Below are 20,458 nucleotides of genomic sequence, written 5' to 3' on the forward strand. Positions count from 1 at the left end.
TCGCGTCCATTGGTGTCGCAGGCAGGATGCTCCGCTGCACGCCCGAATCCACTAGCAACCACCGGCTGGAGATGGCGCCCTGAATAAACAGCAGCCTGCCTTCCTGGCCAACGCTCAGGGCTACTACTGAGCACCAGCTCTGGCTTTTCCCGCCCTGCTGAAAGTGCATGGTGCATGGCATTGCTTGGCTTTGGTTCCACACCTTGCATGGTAGAAGCAGTCCCCCTGAGTCCTGCTGCTGACGAGAAACTGCTACCGCAGCGACACCTGCAGCTTCAACCGGTGGTGGTGGAAGAGCATGGGAAGGCAGCAGAGCGGCCTCACACTGCTGTCGGCTGGCGAGAAAAATCCTGTCAGCCTCCGCAGCCAACTCCTGAAAGGGGTGGACAACTTGGGGCTGGCCAAGGCAGCACGGACGTGCGAGGGGAGCTGACGGAGGAAAAGCTGGCCGAAAAGGAAGGCGGGGTCGCATGAACCCAGCATACTCAGCATCTTGTCCATTAGCTCCAGGCCCGTAGCCAGAAACATATTTTGGGGGGGGGGGTCGGGCAACACTGCCGAAAGCTACCGGTAAATAAAATTCCCACACTGTATACTATAGCCTAATACCCAACCGTACGGTAAATGTCAACGTATTAATGGCCCATAGATAATCATCAATGAATTAATAAATAAAAGTGGGTCTTACCTTATAAAAGCAGGTCCAATCATCTTTTTTGTCTGCAAAAGATGTCCAGTACCTCTTCCGGCGTCACCACAATGTCTCTGTGCTCCGACAGCAATGTCAGTCCATTAAGCCGTCTTTCCGTCATTGTACTGCGAATTTTGTCCTTGATCCTTCCCAGACGGGAAAAGCTTCTCTCGACATGGGCACTGGTGACAGGAAGCGTGGTCAAAACGCGGAGAAGCTTGAAGATGCTTGGAAACAACTCACTGTTACAGGCATTTAATGCCTCAATGGCATTTTGTGGAACATAAGTTGCATTTTCCATTTATCCCGCCAGGTGTCAATTTCTGACTTTACAACTTCCAGATGCAGTGACACTTCATCAGGATACAGGTTGGAGAGCGCTTGAGCTGAGCTGTCGTTCAGCATGCTGACCTTAGATGGCAGTAAGGAGCAGAGGTTGGAGATCACATTTCTATGTTTGCTGAAGCGTTCCTTCATCTGTGATGAATAAAAGTCAAGCATGACTATGAAAAGCTTTTGCCGGTAGTGATTTTCACAGGCCTTCAATGGATCCTCATTGCAGTCCATGCCTCTTCGTGGTCGAAATTCAACCCCATACCTGGCTGCTTGGGAAGAGGTCTTTTGGAAAATCTGCCTGAACTCCATCTCAGAGTTAGCCCTCATCTCATCTACCTGCTTAATAACAGCATCAGCAGCTGAAACGCAACTCACCAAGTCACAATTTTCCTTCTGAAGGAAGGTGGACAGGTGGTAGGTTTTTGCAAGCATCTTCTCACTCACATTCATGGACAGCATGAATTCTGCATTGTCAATTGAATTAAAGAGCTGAGTGGCTTTGACAGATGTGTCTCCTGTGAAGGTTTCACTGATTTTCTGCAGGCTGGATAGCACAGGGTCTAAAAGCTCGTTGAATGTAAATATTGCGTCATGGCGTTCGACCCATCTCGTTTCACACAACTTCGTCAGTCGCGTTTTCTTGCAGTCGGGTAAAAGACGTTCCGTCTCGTGTCGCAGACTGGCAAGCCGCAAAGCCGAATCATGGAAAAAAGTGCAGATTTCCGAGACAATTCCAAAGCAATTTCGCACCATTTGTACAGTGCAGCACTTGTTTAGGACCAAATTCAAACTGTGGCTGGCACAGTGCACATAAACTGCTTGCTTGTGCTTCTCTTTGATTTTAGCTTGGGCGCCATTTAGACGGACACTCATGGCAGATGCGCCGTCGTATCCCTGCCTGGCCACGTAAAAACTGTAAATCAACGCCTGCATTTGTCAACTGACTTTCGATTGAATTGGCGATTGCCTCCCCGGTTAACTTCTCGATAGCAACAAAGGACAAAAACTCCTCTCTGATGCTATATTGGCTGTCATGCTGGTTCACGTATCTGACACAGACAGAAAGCTGCTCCCGCCCTGAAACATCTTTCATTTCATCTGCCAACACAGCGAAACACTGCGCGGAGTTTACTTTCTGCACCAGTTTGTTTGTTATCACATCTCCAATTATGCTGATTATTTCATTTTGTACATCAGGACTGCAGTAGCTAGCGTTTGCTGCACATATACTCAAGTGTTGTAACAGTACTGTGTCGCCAGATGTAGCCCTAAACCTGAGTAAAGCCCTGAAATTTCCGTCATTGTGAGTTGGCTCATTCAATGTCACTGGTCCTGAATCAATATCACCACCTCTCAGGGCGAGTTCTTGGCGACTGCAAAAAATCAACGTTGCAATGATGCTTTTGAGTTTTTCTCGGTTTTCTTGGACTCGCTTTTTTCTCTCAGAATCGAGCCTCAGTGAAATTGCATCCATTTTATTGTTGAGAACCATTTGGAAATTGTCCGCTTTCAAACATGCATCCTTGTGGTATGCCTTTTGTGCATGGTCTTTGAACGTCTCTAAAGCATGATTCCAGTCTGAGAAGTGGACATTAATTAGCTTGCCAGCTTTTCTGTGCCCTCCCTTGCCCACATGCTCGACTGCAAACGCAACAGAGTGCTTACAAAAACAACCGTCGGACCTTGTTGAGTATACTAGCCAGCTAAACTGGTCAATCCAATGACGCTGGAAAGGTAGTTTACCTCCTAGTTTTGTAGGGAATGTTTGTCCGATATTGGCCGTCCAGTCCAGTGAGTATATTTCTCTTCTCTGTTCGTCTGATATTTTCCCACCAATATAATCCACAAAGTCGTGTGAAAACGTTTCCGAGGTAGAGGACGGCGGGCGGGTCTGCTAACTCTGGCTCCGTCTCCGAGGAGGAGGGCAGTGGGTCTGCTAACACTTGCTGCGGAAAATCGGTAACGTTAGTGACCAGATCATCTGTAATGTTCTTGTTTTTCTTTTTTGAGTCGGGGCACGTTGAAACAAAAAAATCTCTGATTTTACGAATATTAACTTTACTGCTCTTGCCTGATTTACAGGTAGCTTTCGGCGGCTCCATTGCTTTTGAAAAGCAAACTATAGATCGGCCATTTAGCTAGCATAACCAGTGGCAGGTTGCTTAGCTGACTCGTCAGAGCCCTGAGCCAATCAAAAGCCTGTGATTTTATTTGTTCTACGAAACAGACCAATAAGATACATCATGTTTGGAAACAAATTAACTGACAGGTTTAACACCTGTCAGTCACGATAGATGCAGTGTATGAGTAGGCTAGAGGGGCGGTGACAAATAATCAAAACGATAACTTAATAATTATTGGTGCCATTTCAGACGGGCCGTGGGGTATGGGGGGGGGTTCAGACACGAAAACCACCTACCTGGCTACGTGCCTGATTAGCTCCGATGGCTTGCCGTCTCCCAAGCCTTGCAGCGAAAACAACCTGTCCGCCCGCTCAACCTCTGCTATCTCAAAAGCCTGCAGCAAGTGTCTCTTAATCATACCGTACTTATCCATGGGCGGCGGGGCTTGCAGCAGGCCCAATATCTGTGACGCCGTAGATGTTTCGAGTGCCGCCACGACATAGTGGTACTTGGTGGTCTCATCCACAGTGATGTTCCTGATTGCGAACTGGGCTTCGATGTGAGCAAACCATGCTGCCGCAGCTGTTTTCCAAAAGCCGGGCAGTTTGAGTGAGGCGGCGTCAGTCACTGCTGCTGCACTGGTAGCTTCGTTCTCCATGGCTCACGTCGGGGTCACCAATGTGGAGGATGAAAGAAAGGAGACGAGACCACTTCTCCTTTTGACCACACAGCCGTAGGGTCGTTTATTTCCTCCAACAAACTGTAAGTCAGCAGTTCACTATGCTAAAAACCCCAGCCTCGTGTCTACCCGCAATACCCCTTGCTTAACCCCCGCCCACTGTCTTAATGGGACCGTCTCTGGCCCGCATGGTGAACTAGCCTGCAAGTAGGTCACTACACCTCTTTCATTCTCACTCCGCGCCCCGAACGCCTGTTCCTGTACTATGTAATTTGGGTTGGGCGGATACGCTCTCCCGTTAGCAATATTTTTTTCCTAGGATGGCAAAGTCAGTGTACCATCAAATGATTTTGAAGCTGTTGTTTTAAGGTAAAAAAGTTGCATGATGCTGCTCAGGGGCGTAGCCAGGACTTTTTTTTTTACTGGGGGGGTCAGCTGGGGCCAGCCATTTAATTAGGGTAGCACTTGTCAAAACTACTATTTTAAAACTACTTTCGAAGATTATGATAGCCCTTTTAACAATGCCATGGATTTTGTATAGCCAAAGGGTATGGAATGGTATCATTCATCTATGTCCCATGCACGGGTGTTAATGCAAGGGATATGGTTTAAGTGTTGTAAAGTGTAAAGACTGAAGACAGAAATGCCATTTAGTATTTCAATTGCAATTTCAATTGCATGAAGGGAAAACGTACACAATGAAGCCAACATTTCCATATCAGTCAGCCGTTCGGGCCTTCACCAACCACAGGCCCGTACACTGACCGACATAACATGCATCTCTATGATTGGCAGCAGGGGGCTTGTAGCAGCAGGGGGCTCATAGACTGACTTGGTAATCAGCGCTCCCAGCAGTACAGTGTGGGTCGCTACGTAACGTACAGGTTCAAATGATTGAATATGGGTCACTTTCCTCTGATTGAGGATAATGGTATAAAAACAGCTGCGGTCTGTTCCACATGAGACATTTTACAAGAGGTGAATGAGTCTTGCTGAGCACAATTTAAACTTGCGTAGATATTAAATACAGATGATTGTGTATTTAAATCTGTTCAAAGTCAAATGAAAGGCTTTTAGGAGGACGATCGTTCTGTTTTTTTTCTGTTGTACATAATCTGTTCCTGTTTTCAATAGCTGCCATCACTAAAGTCACCGTTAACATGATCGCTCGTTAAATCGAAACAGGGATAGCGAGTCTTTCCTACTCTAAATACCGTAAATTCTGTTTATTTAAAGGTGCTATATGTGGGATTTCGAAAATTAATATAGCAACCAATTATTTGCTATGTAAAGAGATAATGACGTAATGGAGTTCTGAGCAGTCACACTGTGTTCATTCATCTTCAATCGCTTCTCCGGGGTCGGGTCGCGGTGGCAGCAAGTTAAGTAGGGCACTCCAGACGTCCCTCTCCCCAGCAGCGCCCTGCAGCTCCTCCTGGGGGATCCCAAGGCGTTCCCAGGCCAGATCGGACATGTAGTCCCTCCAGCGAGTTCTGGGTCTACCCCAGGGTCTCCTCCCAGTTGGCCGTACCCGGAAAACGTCCAAAGGGCGGCGCCCAGGAGGCATCCTAATCAGATGCCCGAACCACCTCAACTGGCTCCTTTCGATGCGAAGGAGCAGCGGCTCTACTCCGAGCTCCCTCCGGATGTCCGAGCTCCAGACACCCTACGGAGGAAACTCATTTCAGCCACTTGTATCCCCGATCTCACCCTTTCGGTCACTACCTAAAGCTCATGACCATAGGTGAGGGTTGGAACGAAGATTGACTGGTAACCACAACAGTGATTATAACACACACCTCCCTGTGTGTGTGTGTGTTGCAATCCGAGTTTCCGTTCTTTGTTTTGGAAGCCGGTCCGGCTGCGCACGAACGTTAGCGTATCGCGCATGATGTAGCTAGCGTTAGCAGGATAGCTAGCAAGCTCATAATTATGTTAACATGGATTTAGGTCACTCGGCAGATCGAAGAAATTAATGTGAATTAATTACACTTTCTGTTGTGTATGAAGATGTGTATTTTTGTTAATAACACAAGAATAGAGCTAATTGTTGGTAGAAATATTGTACTACATATCCCATGAGCCTCAGGCTGCTGGAAGTGTCGACGCCACAGTATAAAACCCCGCCCTCTCAGCATAGCTTCGGATCAGAGTGTGCCCAAGCTCACAGGAAGCGCGAATTAATAAATCTCTTTGAGTTCTTTATAAATCCCATTTCTGTCTCCGGCTATCCTTATTTTTGAATGCCGGGCCTGCAAGGACACAACAAACTGGCGAAGAGGTGTGGATTCGTTAACCACGATTTATTTTTGTTTTGTTTTTGTTTGTTTTTTCATGTGGAAGCGGAGATAAAATGTTGAGAGAACGGGAGATGAGCTAGCGAAAAGTCAGAACTAGCTGGCAGCGTGGTCGGCTAAGCATGGCGATTTTCAGCAGCGAGTCGGGATTGTGCTTCAATGTGGCTAACGAAAGCTTGAGCACATACGAAGAACGTTTTGCACAGTTTGTAGAAGCAAATGGAATTGAAGAGGAGAAACGACGGGCTGTTTTCCTATCAGTGGTGGGTGCAAAAACTTTCTCGTTACTGACTGACTTGGTAGCATCGAAAAAGCCATCTGAAACCTCACTAGCAGACCTCTTGAAAGCATTAAGAGACTTTTGTGTGCCGAAGAAAAATGTCCCAAGTGAACGTTATAGTTTCCGTGCACGCAAGCAACAAAGTGGAGAGTTGTTAGCAGAGGATGTAGCCGGGCTAAAAGAGCTAGCAGTCCCGTGTGAGTTTAGCGCAACGCTAGAAGAACAATTAAGGGATCAGCTAGTTTATGGCATTAGTAGTAAGGAGCTATGAGCTAAGCTGTTAAGTGCTGCGTACGGAGAACAGTTGAACTGGGCAAGAGTGATGGAAATTGTGAATAATTTCGAGTACACAACTACAAGTTTGAGAACGTACCAGCAAGCTCCGCTGAGAACAGACAGTGTGAGTAGTCACAAAACGAATGCAGGTGCGCGCGGGATCGCCGAGAAGGCACACTACAGGAAAGAGTCAGGGCGCGAGAGAGACTCCGTGCCACAGATGCCTTGGCGAGGGGCATCCAGCTGCACCATGCAAGTACAAAGATTTCCAGTGCAGAGCATGCATCAAGAAAGGACATCTTGAGCGAGCGTGCAAGAATGCACCAGCGAGGGAGACAACCAGTCATGGCGGCAGCTCCAACAGACCGCGGGCATTCAAGAAAGGCAATGTGGCAGGGAGAGACCCGCTACATAGCGAGGGAACCAGCCAACGTGGGACCAAGTGCGACGGAAGTGAGGCACCAGTCAGCACGTGAAGGAGAGACTGAACTGTACCAGAGGTGCCGAGTCAGCCTCCAGCAGAGACTGAACTTTACCGAGCAGTGCCAGGACAGCCTCCAGACCCAGACTACATCATAGATGTACCCATCATCGCAAACCGTCAGCCTGCATCCATGGACTCTACAGGGACTGAAAAGGAATTTTGACCGTTTGTAGTGAAAGGTGACGGTGAGTATGTGAAACCATACATGGTAATGGTAAGATGCAATAATGGTGTCAAGATTAAAATGGAAGTAGATACAGGTGCAGCTATGAGTATAATCTCAGAGAAACTGTACAAACAGAGATTTGGGAAGTGTAAACTGCAGCCTTGTGAGTTTAGCTTGAAAACTTATTCTTCAGAGCCAATTCCACTGTTAGGGAAATTCCAAGTGAGAGTACAGTTTGGAAATCAAACAGAACAGCTAACATTGTTAGTATCAAAGGGAAAAGGTCCAACACTGATGGGTAGGAACTGGATTCAGTACCTACGTCTAGACTGGTCAAGAGTAAACTATGTGCCAGTAACAGATCCGCTGACTGCGATGTATGAGAAATACTCCCAAGTATTTGATAGGGACAGAGGGGTGATCTCGGGAGTAAAAGCAAAATTACATGTAGTTGACAATGCAACTCCAAAATGTTGTAAGGCCAGATCAGTACCCTATGCGTTGAGCGCAGCAGTGGAGATGCAGCTCACAAAACTGGAGGAGAAAAGTGTATTGATTCCTTTTTTTTTTTTTTTTAATTTATTTCTGATTTTTCCCTTTTTTCTCCCAATTTAGTGGCCAATTGATCCCTATTTTAATTCAAACACCCACCCTCGTATTGCATGCGTTCGCCAACTGCATCTCTCCGGCCGGCAGTCTCGAAGGAAAGCGCCTCCCCACTTCATCGAGTCCGGCCATAGTCGGATCTGACGAGACCGGGGCGCGAACCCCAGTCCCCAGTGGACAACTGCATCGACACCAAGCCCATGCTTAGACCGCTACGCCACCGCGGACTCCAGGTGTATTGATTCCTGTAGAGTACAGTGAGTGGGCGACGCCCATTGTGTGCATCCCAAAAAACAATGGGGAAGTTAGGATTTATTTTTTTTCTTCTAAATTTATTTTAGATTTTTTTCCTCCCAATTTAGTGGCAAATCGATCCCTATTTTAATTCAAACACCCACCCTCGTACTGCATGCATTCGCCAACTGCATCTCTCCGGCCGGCAGTCTCGAAGGAGACGCCTCCCCACTTTCGTGACAAGGCGACTCCAGGCCGAATCACTGCTTTTTCCGACGCACACAGCGATGCATTCATGTGACGAACACAAGCCGACTCCGCCCCCTCTCGAAGACAGCGCTGCCAATTATTGCTGCTTCATCGAGTCCGGCCATAGTCGGATCTGGCGAGACCGGGGCGCGGACCCCGGTCCCCAGTGGGCCACTGCATCGACACAAAGCCGATGCTTAGACCTCTATACCACCGCGGAGTCGCGGACCCCCGGGAAGTTAGGATTTGTGGGGATTATAAGGTCATCATAAACCCATGGTTAGAGATAGACAAATACCCACTACCGAAGACGCAAGACTTGTTTGCTAAATTAGCAGGTGGCAAATATTTTATCAAGCTAGACCTAAGACAAGCCTACCAACAGGTTGAGTTAGATGAGAAATCGAAGCAGTACCTTACCATAAATACACCAAAAGGTCTCTATCGACTGAATATGGAGTAGCAAGTTCACCGGCAATATTCCAACTTATTATGGATCAGGTGCTACAGGGTCTTCCAAGTGTTGTCTGTTATGTAAATGACATTTGATCACAGGGGAAACAGAAAGCCAAGAGCTACAAGACAGAGGTATTGGGTAAACAAAGACAAATGTGCCTTCTGTCAACCAAGTGTTATGTACCTGGGACACAAAATAGACAGAGACGGGTTACATCCAATACTAGAGAAAGTGGAAGCTATAGCAAGTGCTCCACAGCCAAAGAATACCACAGAGCTTAGAGTGTTCCTATCCTTACTGACATTTTATGGAAAATTCATTGAGAACTTGTCTACCATCATCAAACCTATGACAGTGCTGTTACAGAAAGACAGCCCATGGAACTGGTCTCCCAGTGGCCAAGCATCTTTTGTGAATGTGAAAAGGCAGTTGTCATCCTCAACTGCCCTTACTCACTTTGACCCTCAGTTGCCTATCATATTGGCTTGTGACGCTAGCACATATGGATTAGGAGCACTGATATCACACAAGATGCCAGATGGTAGCGAAAGGTCAATAACGTATACATTACGCACTCTTAAGCAAGACTGAAATAAACTACTCCCAAATTGCGGAAGAAGCACAAGGCATCATATTTGGGGTACAGAAATTTAGGGATTATCTGTATGGAAGGAAATTCATATTAGTTACTAATAATAAGCCACTAGTAAAGATTATGGGGCCAAAGACAGGGGTGCCAGCATTAGCCATTGCCCACCTGCAGAGATGGGCGCTACTTCTCTCAGCCTATCAGTACAATGTCATATACAAACTGTCCTTGGAACATGCAAATGCAGAAGGTTTATCAAGGTTGCCTTTACAGAAAGAAGCACCACAGAGCAACCCTGATTTTAGAGTGTCATGGCTAGAAGCCATCCCTGTTTTAGCCAAAGACACTAGGAAAGAGACAGAAAAAGACAGGGTGCTTACCAAAGTTAGGGCATTTCACACAGAATGGTTGGCCTAAACATGTTACAGATGAGGTGTTAAAACCATACTGGAACAGACGTGAGGAACTCACAGTGGAAGCAGATTGTGTGTTATGGGGGTTACGTGTGATCATACCTACAACACTGAAACCTAAAATGTTGAAAGAGTTACATGAAGAACATATGGGCATTGTTAAGTCAAAAGCAGTAGCCAGAAGCCATTTTTGGTGGCCAAGCCTAGATAAGGAAATCGAACAAATGGTAAATAGTTGGAAGGAATGCAAATAGAATACACACGTGCCAAACAAAGCCCCAGTACATCCCCGGAAATGGCCAGAGCAGCCATGGGAGCGAATTCACATAGACTTCGTCGAAAAAGGGAAACATCGGTTTCTGCTGGTCAGTGATGCTTACTCACGCTGGCCAGAGGTCAAGTCGATGTCTAACACCACAGCTACAGCCACCATAGAAGCTATGAGGGGTCTGTGCTTCGTATGGGCTTCCCCAAGTGGTTGTTTCTGACAATGGACTGCAGCTAGTTTCTAGAGAATTTGAAATATTCCTAGAAGCTAACAGTGTCAAACATATCAAGTAAGCCCCATACAATCCAGCCTCTAATGGACTGGCAGAACGGTTAGTCCAGACCTTTAAACAGTCAATCACCAAACAGAAAGAATATGGTATTCTTTATAACACTGCATTGATCGATTCTTGTTTAGTTACAGGAACACACCATCAACGTCAACCGGGAAAACTCCAGCTGAGCTCTTTCTAAAGAGAAGTGTTAGAACTAGGTTGTCATTGGTCAAACCCAACTTCTCTGCACAGATGCAAGACAAACAGACGTGTCCAAAGCCGCCTTAGAGCCCTCCAGTCAGGTCAGAAGGTGTTGGTTAGGAATTTCCGGGGAGGAGACAGGAAGAAATAGAAATTTGGTATTAGAGTGAGCACTAGGTCCAGTAACTTACCTTGTAAATGTGGACAGTCAAATCAGTAAGAAACACATAGTTCAGTTGATCACTGATAAGACAGTGGAGGTAGTCAACAACACAGAACAGGCTGACACAGAAAAGGTTGACATTGCTGAACATTTGTATGTTACCCCAGAAACTGAGATTGTACCCAGTCTTGAACTGTAAGGAGGTGAATCAAATGATGGTGTTATTGAACCACAGAACATCAGACCACAGCGTGTTAGGCGGGCTCCTGATCATTATGCCTGGACATAAAAATGCAAGGATTGAGAAAACAAGGTCATGGATGTGAATTTAAGTTGTGTAAAAGTGTTTTTTGTTTTGTTTTATAGAAAATAAGAGAGGATAAAAGTTTCCAGGGAGGAATGTTGTGTATGAAGATGTGTATTTTTTTTAATAACAAGAATAGAGCTAATTGTTGGAAGACATATTGTACTACATATCCCAAGAGTCTCAGGCTGCTGGAAGTGTCACACCACAGTGTAAAAGCAACGTACATCTGAGTGTTAATACAATACAAGCAAGGATCTAGTCAGGAGGCGACAACACAAGTGTCAAAAAAAAAAACCAAACAAAAAACTAGGTTCAAGTCTGATAGGACATAGGTGTCAACAGGCAGTGCACAAAGGCAATGCGTAGGGTGCATAGAAGCGTTTTTTTTAAAATTTTTTTTAATACCATCAGGTGTGAAGGTGTTCAAGAAAGAGCTGGGTCTTTAGCTTCTTCATAAAGATGGAGAGGGACTTAGTGGATCGAATGGAGTTTGGTAACTCATTCCACCACCGGAGAACTACAGAAGAGAATTAATGTTAATGAAATAACTCTATACAGCAATATTCCAGCCGAACCGAACGAAATAACAGCCAAGAATGCGAGGGGTGGGGGTATTTTGGGTTGGTCTGAGATGCTGGTGCTGCATATCATATCGCACTTTTAACACGGCATAATGTAAAAAATTAGTGTTCAAACAAATTTATGTTGGAGCCACAGCGCTCCCAGCTGCATATCTGCTGTAGATGTATTGCCGCTGCTTTATTACTGCACAGTGCTGAAACCACAGATGAATGATTAGTATACAACTATGCACAGTTTCGATTAGTGGGTTTGACAGTCGACTAGTTGACTATTCGTGAAGCCCCTTGTACACACACACACACACACACAGTTAATTGTTGATTTAGACTTAGGATAATTAATAGCTGTAAAACATTCCACTTTCCTTCCCTTACAAAAATATTATGATTGAAGTTTATTTTATTAAGTAAACTTAAGTAAACTTCAAGTAAAGTTCAAGTTCAAATAAACTTCAAGTATATATGTACTAGTAGTATACTTGTAAGTATACTTAAGTATAATTTTGTTTAGTATATCTTTGATAAGTACTTAAAAAGTATACTGAAAGTATCCTCACTGATTTTTAGTTTAAAATAAGTATACTAACTTGAATAAACTAATTTTTTGTAAGGGTTGTCAAGACTCAAAAAGTCAACCGAGATGCAAAACAAATCTATAGCCATCCAGTGTTCCGCAACATGACGTAACTCCAGGTTTGGTAACAAATATTTGCAGGAATTTTACTTTTACTCTCAATCCCAAGCTATCACACTGTAAAGAGTTAAGGCTAAATTGGCTGATAGTTGAACAAGTAGCTTTTTAGGTGATTTCTTAATTGTTTTTGGGCCTGACTGTTTTTATAGAGGAAGGAACTTGGGCGTTATCAGGAGGCGAGCAGAGAAGGCAGACCGTTAGAAATAAAAACAAATCGCTGGGTCACAGGCAGCCCCTCTTTAGGGTTGATGTAATGTTTACTTTGTGGTCAGTACAGCTATTTCCTCTCCCTTGCTGCAGACTGGCTGAGCCAAAGGGCACAGATACAACGTACAGGGCACTGGGGTCACTGGCTGAGGCACAGCCAAATATATTTCAAGACCGGAGTTAAATATTGCTTCTAAAATAGAGTTCGAAATGGGTAAAAAGACTGTTAGAGCCATTTCTGTAAAGTCATTACAGAAATGGCTCTAACAAAGACATATTTGGAACTATGGATGGGTACTGAAACCCAGTATTAAATGGGCACCGGTGCTAAATTATTAAAGACACACACACACACACAGCCTGCTCTTAGTGACAATGGTGGAGAGAACTAAAGGGTCAAAAGTTTGGTTATACTTCACTAGAATGTCACTGATGGTTACAATACTCATTGCTGCAAGTGCAACACGTCTTTTGCATGTAAGAGCGGAAACAGTCTTTCGAAACCTCTAGCGAATGTGCATCAAATACAGGCAGAGAAAGGCAGTTTTCAACTGCCTAGCTCGTAGTTCACCTCTCGTTGGCCCATCCACCTCAGGCATTTTATGTATGCTAGCAGCCTAGAACCCACACAGAGTAAACTAAATTATACAAACATGGGTTAATGATTAAGAGTAACGCTCTGTCCAGACATGAGAAAATAAAAACATTATTCCTGTTCTTAATTTGTTTCAATTTTTTTTAGTAACAAAAAAGAACCGATGACAGTATCGTTGAAGTACTGGATCGATAAGCAGTATCTGTAAGAGTAGTAGCAGTAGTTCTATTAAAATCTTAACGATATCCATCCCTATTTGGAGATCCTCTAAGGAGTCTTTAAGCTCCTCCTGTTTGAAAATAACCAACCATCAGCATTTCTTTTCTATGTTTCAGTGATTTTTTTTTAAAATTTAGAATTATTATGTTCCTTTGAGCCCCTGGTATACGTTGTTTTACAGTAGCATAGCAAAATGGGCTTTACGTCTGGTACATCAGATATTAGGGAATCACAGCTGCCATGACGTAGCTAATGGGGATACCATATGCCATCCTGTACAAGCCTGGGACTGAGAAGGCTGACTGTTGGGAAGGGGAGGGGAGTATGAGGCTTTACTGTTTTTAGACCTTTATGTCCCAAATGGGACAGAAGGCTTGGCTTAATTCTCTCTGCGCGAGAGCCAAGGCATAATGGCCTCTGTTGCTTGAGATACTTATTTTTTTTGGCTTTTGTTTATTTAGTCGGAAGTGAAAATAAGTGATACTCGAGAAGTAGGCCAAGGTATAAAATGTGGGAAAATATGGCTTAGCTAAATCCCCTCCATCAATCAAGTTATATAGTGCTCCACAGAAAACAATTACTGCCACAGAAAACAGTTATACATTTGAGTTTATATCAAAGCATGAAGTTGTCATGGTACTGCGGTGCAGCCATCATTTGATGTTGCTCCTTTCCCTTTCCCATATATATGTTAATGGACAGATGAAGTCGATTGCCTTTCTTAGTGGAGAGATTATCCATCATTAAATTTATGTGCATTACATTTTGATTGTTGTTGTTTTTTTTTTCCCCAGAAGAAGACTGTGCATCTGGCCTATTTTCATTCTATAGAATTAAATTGTACGACATGTCATAATTCAGAGACTGTTTTTGTTTATTTTTGTTGCTGTGAATAAGTGACTGAGTGTTGTTTTTTTTCCTAAGTTTTGCAAGCAGTACGAGCCATCATTCAGAAAATATACAGTATTTTCAATGTATTAAGGAATAGATTTCACAGCCACAAAGCATGCTTTGCCCCTTGTAATGTCCTACTCAGCCAATTTCCTGTAACAGGCTGTTTAGTAAATATGCAAAACATCACTACAGAAATAGCCATTTCACCGTCACTGTCCTAGAATAGACCAAGCATGAATACAGCCTTTTGCATATACGCACACATTTATAAAGAACACACTATTACCACTGTAAGAAATTAAAATGAGGTAGCCTTTACAACTAATGGTTACTAACAATATCTTGATATACAGTACGCGGAGTACGTGAAGAAGGCTGTTTCAGGGAAGCATGACAGACATTTGGTTCCTCAATGTAGTTCATTTGTTCAGCTTGTCAGTGTTTAGAGTCCAGTAAATGCAACACCAAACACCAGTACACTATGTAATGGTTCATTGTTGGATATTTCTGGCTAGTGATGCGCTTAAAAAAAGAAAAGAAAAGAAAAGTCCAAGCAACCCCTAATGCCAGGAGCCATGTTGCTTCCTCGTGTACATAATGAGATTACAATGTCTTGATTGAATGTTTCATCTGTCTACGTCCATCTCAGTAGAGACAGTTCATTCCAGATGTCATGATGATGGTTTTATAGCCCTCGACGGAAACCACACCTTCAAAATTCCCAGATGGTAAACACGGCTCTGCTGGACTTTACCTCCGTCTGTACCACTGCGATGTAGCCCTGTGCCTCAGAAAGAATAGGGTCCCAGAGGTGTGGTAGGAAGGGCAAGGTTGCCGGTATGCATAGAACAAGGAAAGGTTGAGAGTGGCCTCCTTGGGAGCGCCAGGGGGAAGTTGCCAACATGACGTCCCAAGTTCATTGTCTTTTTGAGGACTGCAGCTGGGGTCCCTGGTCTGGAAGGTGTGGGAGTAGGGGGATCTCAAATAGGCTGGCATTATTCTATTCTATTCTATTCTGTTCAATCCAAATAATACTTCTTTTTAGTAGGAACTCACCATTTCGACTTCTATTTAAAAACTTGTGCGATAATACCTTGCTTATCTCTTTTCGACACTGCACTGACTTTTCATTGGTGTCATTCTATTTTATTTTTTTTGGCATTTCATTCAACAACATGGATATTCTGTCTTTTATAATTTGATATCACATGCACTCTGCATTAACAACCAGCCAATTCGAATTCAGTTGCAAGCTAACTTGACAAATACAAAACGATCAAGTTGTGTTCCGATATTTTGCAACATGAAAAACTGTCATGGACGTTGCCTATATCCTCAGAGACACACTGCATGGTCCATGAATGCCTCTTAAGCTGTGGCGTGTGTACTCACACTTGTTATGTTCGTGATATTGTATTAGGCCTATATTGTGCACTGTAGTCTGATTAGAGATGTTGTGTTAAGGGACATTAGTGAACACAGGACATCATTTGGTTTATGTAAAGTGGTTAATGAATGGCTTCGTTTGTAGGCTAGGTATGTGTGTGTGTATGTATGTGTGTGTGTGTGTGTGTGTGTGTGTGAAGTGGGGAGTCGGGGGTAATGGATGTCAGGGCAGTTCTGTCATGGGCTTAATATTTAGCTGTCTGTTAATCAGACTGGAAGGCAGTACTTGTGTGTCATCCAAGGCCAATGCTGTGTGGCAGTGACTGTTTGGTTCTGACTAATGATTAAGGTGGATTAAGAGTCGTGTGTGGCTGTAGCAGCAATACCCGCACACTGATGAGTAACTACCATGCATCTGTGTGGTCACTTCTGTTCCAGGCCTTTGTGGGTGTTAAAAGGGGAGAACTCCTACATTCCTCCACATAAAGCCACAGTCTACCTCCTTGTTCCCTGTTTGCAGTAGTTACAGGCTAACAAACATGATCTTCGCATCACTAATAGGGACTTGCTCCTATGTACAGCATCGACAGCAAGAGAAGTGGGTATCTTGGGGAAATAAACCAAAAAATAAATAACAATAACGGTATTATCTGTCTGTTAGTCAGAGAGAGAGAGAGCTCTGTTGGTACCTGAAATGTGTGTGTGTGTGTGTGTGTGTGTGTGTGTGTGTGTGTGTGTGTGTGTGTGTGTGTGTGTGTGTGTGTATCGGAGAGAGAGAGAGAGAGAGCTCTGTTAATACCTGAAATGTCCCTTCAGAAGTGATTGGGAAGAGGACAGACAGGCAGGACAAACTGTTGCAGGCCACCTCTCTTTAGGACGTAAAGACTGCAGTATGTAGTTCCGCTGGATGGCTCCCATCTCAAAGCATGTAGTTTCTGAGGTTACTAAATGAATTAAAAAAAAAAAAAACAACAACAACAGCTGATGGGGGGTTCGCTTTTGAAAGATGCTGAATCAGTTGCAATGTACTGGGGGGATAATTTTGGAATGTAAACTCCCCTATATAGGAGTTTATTCATAATAAAGTGCACATTATGCACACGGTAGTTTGATTTTCACTAGCTTGCCCAGTTATGCTACAAATTTAAAAGACATGACTAGAGATTAAACATGAAATCCGTGCTTTTATTTTAGCAAGCATGAAAGTAGAGTCTATTGTCCCCCTTTGCCTTTTTTTTGTGGCAAATAAATAAAAAATGTTGTCGGTGGGATGCAAGATGCTATTAAATTATTCTTCCTCTTACCCCCCCTTTTCCCATTCCCTTCATTTTTGAGTACCCGATTTCAACTTTTTTTCTGTTCATTGTCATTTAATGCTAAATGTCATGAACTGCTTACATCAATGACAGTCAGATGTTGTTGGGTTATTGTGTACTTTTCTATATTGTGCATATAATGTATGATTTCTGTGTGCATAGTCTATATAGGTCTGCAGTGTTTTGTTTTGTTGGGTTTTTTGGGGGGGGGGGTGTCCTTTGTCTTTGTGTCCCTTGTGTTGAAGCAGAGAGCCAGAGCACAAAAATGTCATTGTATTCAAATACACATGACAATAAAGTTGAACTTGAACTTGAATGTGATTGACAAATTACATCACGAGACAAAGCCTAGAGTGCCAGATAATTTTTCATTTGAACAGAAATAATTTTTCACTCAAGTAAAGCGTAAATGGAAATATTTTCACATATAAAGATAGGTGCGCCAGGTCAGTGCACCTGTACACACAAAAAGAAGCCCAAGCCCCCACCTGAAAGAGGTGGGAGAGATGGTACATCTGGAGTATGTGAGAAGGAACTGGATTCAAGAGGCACTAGCCTACCAATCATAATTGCAAATGAGAAACTGTTGCTATGATGTTATAGATCATTTTAGCTGAGATGGGCCTTCAAGTGGCTCAGTTGGCCCAAGGTCAGAAGACCCCCTCATCCCCACTTGGTTTATTATAATAGCCTTTATAGTATAATAACTTGGTTGATTATAATAACCTTTATAATAACCTTTTCATCCCTACCTGGTTGAGTATATAACCTTGTAGAATTTTTTAGTCTTTGATAGAAGTGGTGAATGTTGCTGGTTTGAGGCCTTTCTTGACTCAATGCTGACCTCTGGCGGAGAAAGATGATTTACGTCTTTTTCCCTTTTCCTCTTTTCTCAGATTTCAAAAGCAGAGTGCGACAGTAAGTTGCCCATTATTATTTCTCACTGATTTACGATAGCCTCAGATTTGTTTAAGAATATATTCTGATTTTTTTGAAAAGATAAATGTTCTTGTGGATTGTTTGTTGTCTCTCATGTGTTGCACCACATTTAATGATAATGCTGGTGTATAATATGAATAAGAATTGCTTGTTTTTTGCAATAAATTGGTTTTTTTTCTAGTGCCTTATAGTCATTTCTGCCCGTGCTCAATAAACATCTCATAGATTGTAAATGCCGGCGTCCAAGGAGATTAATTTCAAGTTCAATTTTGCTACCATATTTTTCTTTTTTCTTCTCCCTCTATTTTTAGATAATGGCCAGTGTATGCACCTTAAAACAATACGAATCACAACAACAACAGTCAACTTCACTTTCCCAAGCTGCAACTTAACCATTGAAAACCAAACTTTTGAAAAAGGAGTAGCAACTGGATTGACTCCTGGGGCCAATTATGAAGTCAACTTAAGTTGTTTCAATTGCTGCAAAACTATCACAATGAGTAAGTTCTTGGAATCTTTAAACCATTTATAGTCTTACTAAACTCCACTCTTATTCTTTAAAGGACATGTATTTTACTTGTATTATCCATCAGTAATAACAGCAGTATTATCTTACACTTTAAGGTATAAAAAAAACTGAGCCTGAATGTTCTCTGTGCTATAGTAGGCAAAACAAGAACACTAGTGATGCCAATACATGCACATTTTTGAAGAGGTTGTACAATGGGTTTCAACACCAGAAACATGCTGAAATTGTTCTATTCTCAAACATTACAAAAGTGAAGATTCTCTAATAAATTATTATACTCTGTCTTCTCCCCACCCACTCGTTTTTCACTCACAGAGCCTGAAGTAGTCAGGAACCTTATTGTCACTGACTTGACAGCATCCTCTGTGTCTCTGAGCTGGATTGAGCCAGAGGGAAACAGCTCCTTCTATAGAGTAAAGTGGACTGATGGTGAACGTAATGGAGAAGAAGATGTGAATGAAACCAATGGCACCGTTACTAACCTAACAGCTGGGACCCATTATGAGCTAACTGTTACTGCATTTGCAGATGATGAAGAAACCCCTGGAAATAACTCCACTGTTCATCAGTATACAAGTAAGTATGCATTTCAGGTAATGATCATTGAATTGTCGCAAAAACTAAAGAGTAAATTCAAACCACCCGAAAGTATAGACTGTAAAAAAAAATCCGAAAGGATATGGTGAAGTGGCGTAGAGATTGAAAAGTTTGAGATTGAAATTTTTTCCACATTCTTTTATCATTTTCCTTCCCGCTTTAGCAATCCTATTTTCTCACAACGTCTCTGTCTTTCACTCACAGAGCCTGAAGTAGTCAGGAACCTTACTGTCACTGGAATCACAACAACTTCTGTGTCTCTGAGCTGGATTGAGCCAGAGGGAAACAGCTCCCACTATAAAGTAGAGTGGACTAATGGAAGTGACTCTAAGACAAATCAAACACATGAATCTTATATTACCATTCCTGATCTGACTCCTGGAGTGCTGTATACATTCAGAGTCAAAGCTGCCACTGATCAGGACAAAACTGAAGGAAACAGCGTAAATGTGTCTCAGTATACAAGTAAGTGGCGATTTGGTTTAACACAAGTTGCTCAGTGGTGAAACTAACATACCAACATGTATTCACTTCAGTTAAAGCTGAACTGCTGAGTCTTCTGTGTAAAGAAACACAGGTTTATTAACATTCATAATTTCACTTGTGCAGATGTAGACTACGTTGTTTGACCCTAAAGACTATGTTGAGAAAGATTATTACCTTCAGAAATGTTAGGAAAATCTAGATTTATAATGTATAACAACACAATGCTGCTGGGTTTATGATCGGATTTCAGCTCTACAATTTGGAAAGGAAGCTGTTGTGATCCAAGTGTTTTAATCGTGGTAGAGGAACCAATTTTGCTCTATAGCGCTATTAGTGGCAAAATCTCTGCAGTTCACCTTTAAGACGTAGTCCATTATCCTTAGCTACAGGCTTAATAGATTAATCAATCAAGTTGTATTTTATATAGCGCTTTTCTATCTGGGACAGCAACTCAAAGCGCTTTAAAATTAATTAATTCACACACATGTAATCTTTTGCTTTTCTCAGAAGTTCCTGAATTTGTTCGTCATTATTGTCAATGAGTGCTTACATATTGATTGGGACACATCTTGTCTGAGAACATCATTTTGTCACTGTTGATAAGCCCTGGGATAAAGGCTCATCTTGGGTTACACTGACATCACAACTATTTTACTTTTCACATCATATGATTTTTTTTCTGGATGATAAAAGTAATTTTGTGAAATACCCTTTCTTTTTCTAAAAGAAAACATTCTTACCAAAGGTGTTTTGGATCTACACTGTTAAGAAAATGTTTAGTCTCGACTATGTCAGCTTGAGCTGTTTTTTCCATGTAGCTTCATATAAACATTATGTTAAGCAGGTCTTGGAAAGATAATAATTAACACTGTAATCTCTCTCCATCCTTTTTCTGTCTTATACTGACAGAACATTTTGTGTG

At 42.8% G+C, this 20,458-nt stretch overlaps 1 protein-coding gene across 1 annotated transcript in view; it reads left to right on the plus strand.

The window, feature by feature from the left end:
• Window positions 1-20,458, plus strand: part of ptprja (protein tyrosine phosphatase receptor type Ja) — a 103,862-nt gene that overhangs the window by 18,167 nt on the left and 65,237 nt on the right. Inside the window, exons 2-5 of the mRNA XM_056282417.1 lie at window positions 17,882-17,903; window positions 18,236-18,424; window positions 18,769-19,029; window positions 19,255-19,515. Of these exons, the coding sequence (XP_056138392.1) occupies window positions 17,882-17,903; window positions 18,236-18,424; window positions 18,769-19,029; window positions 19,255-19,515 (733 nt within the window). The remainder of the gene's footprint in view (window positions 1-17,881; window positions 17,904-18,235; window positions 18,425-18,768; window positions 19,030-19,254; window positions 19,516-20,458) is intronic.

Source organism: Lampris incognitus, chromosome 6 (genome assembly GCF_029633865.1).
Source record: "Lampris incognitus isolate fLamInc1 chromosome 6, fLamInc1.hap2, whole genome shotgun sequence".
Classification (NCBI taxonomy): domain Eukaryota; kingdom Metazoa; phylum Chordata; class Actinopteri; order Lampriformes; family Lampridae; genus Lampris; species Lampris incognitus.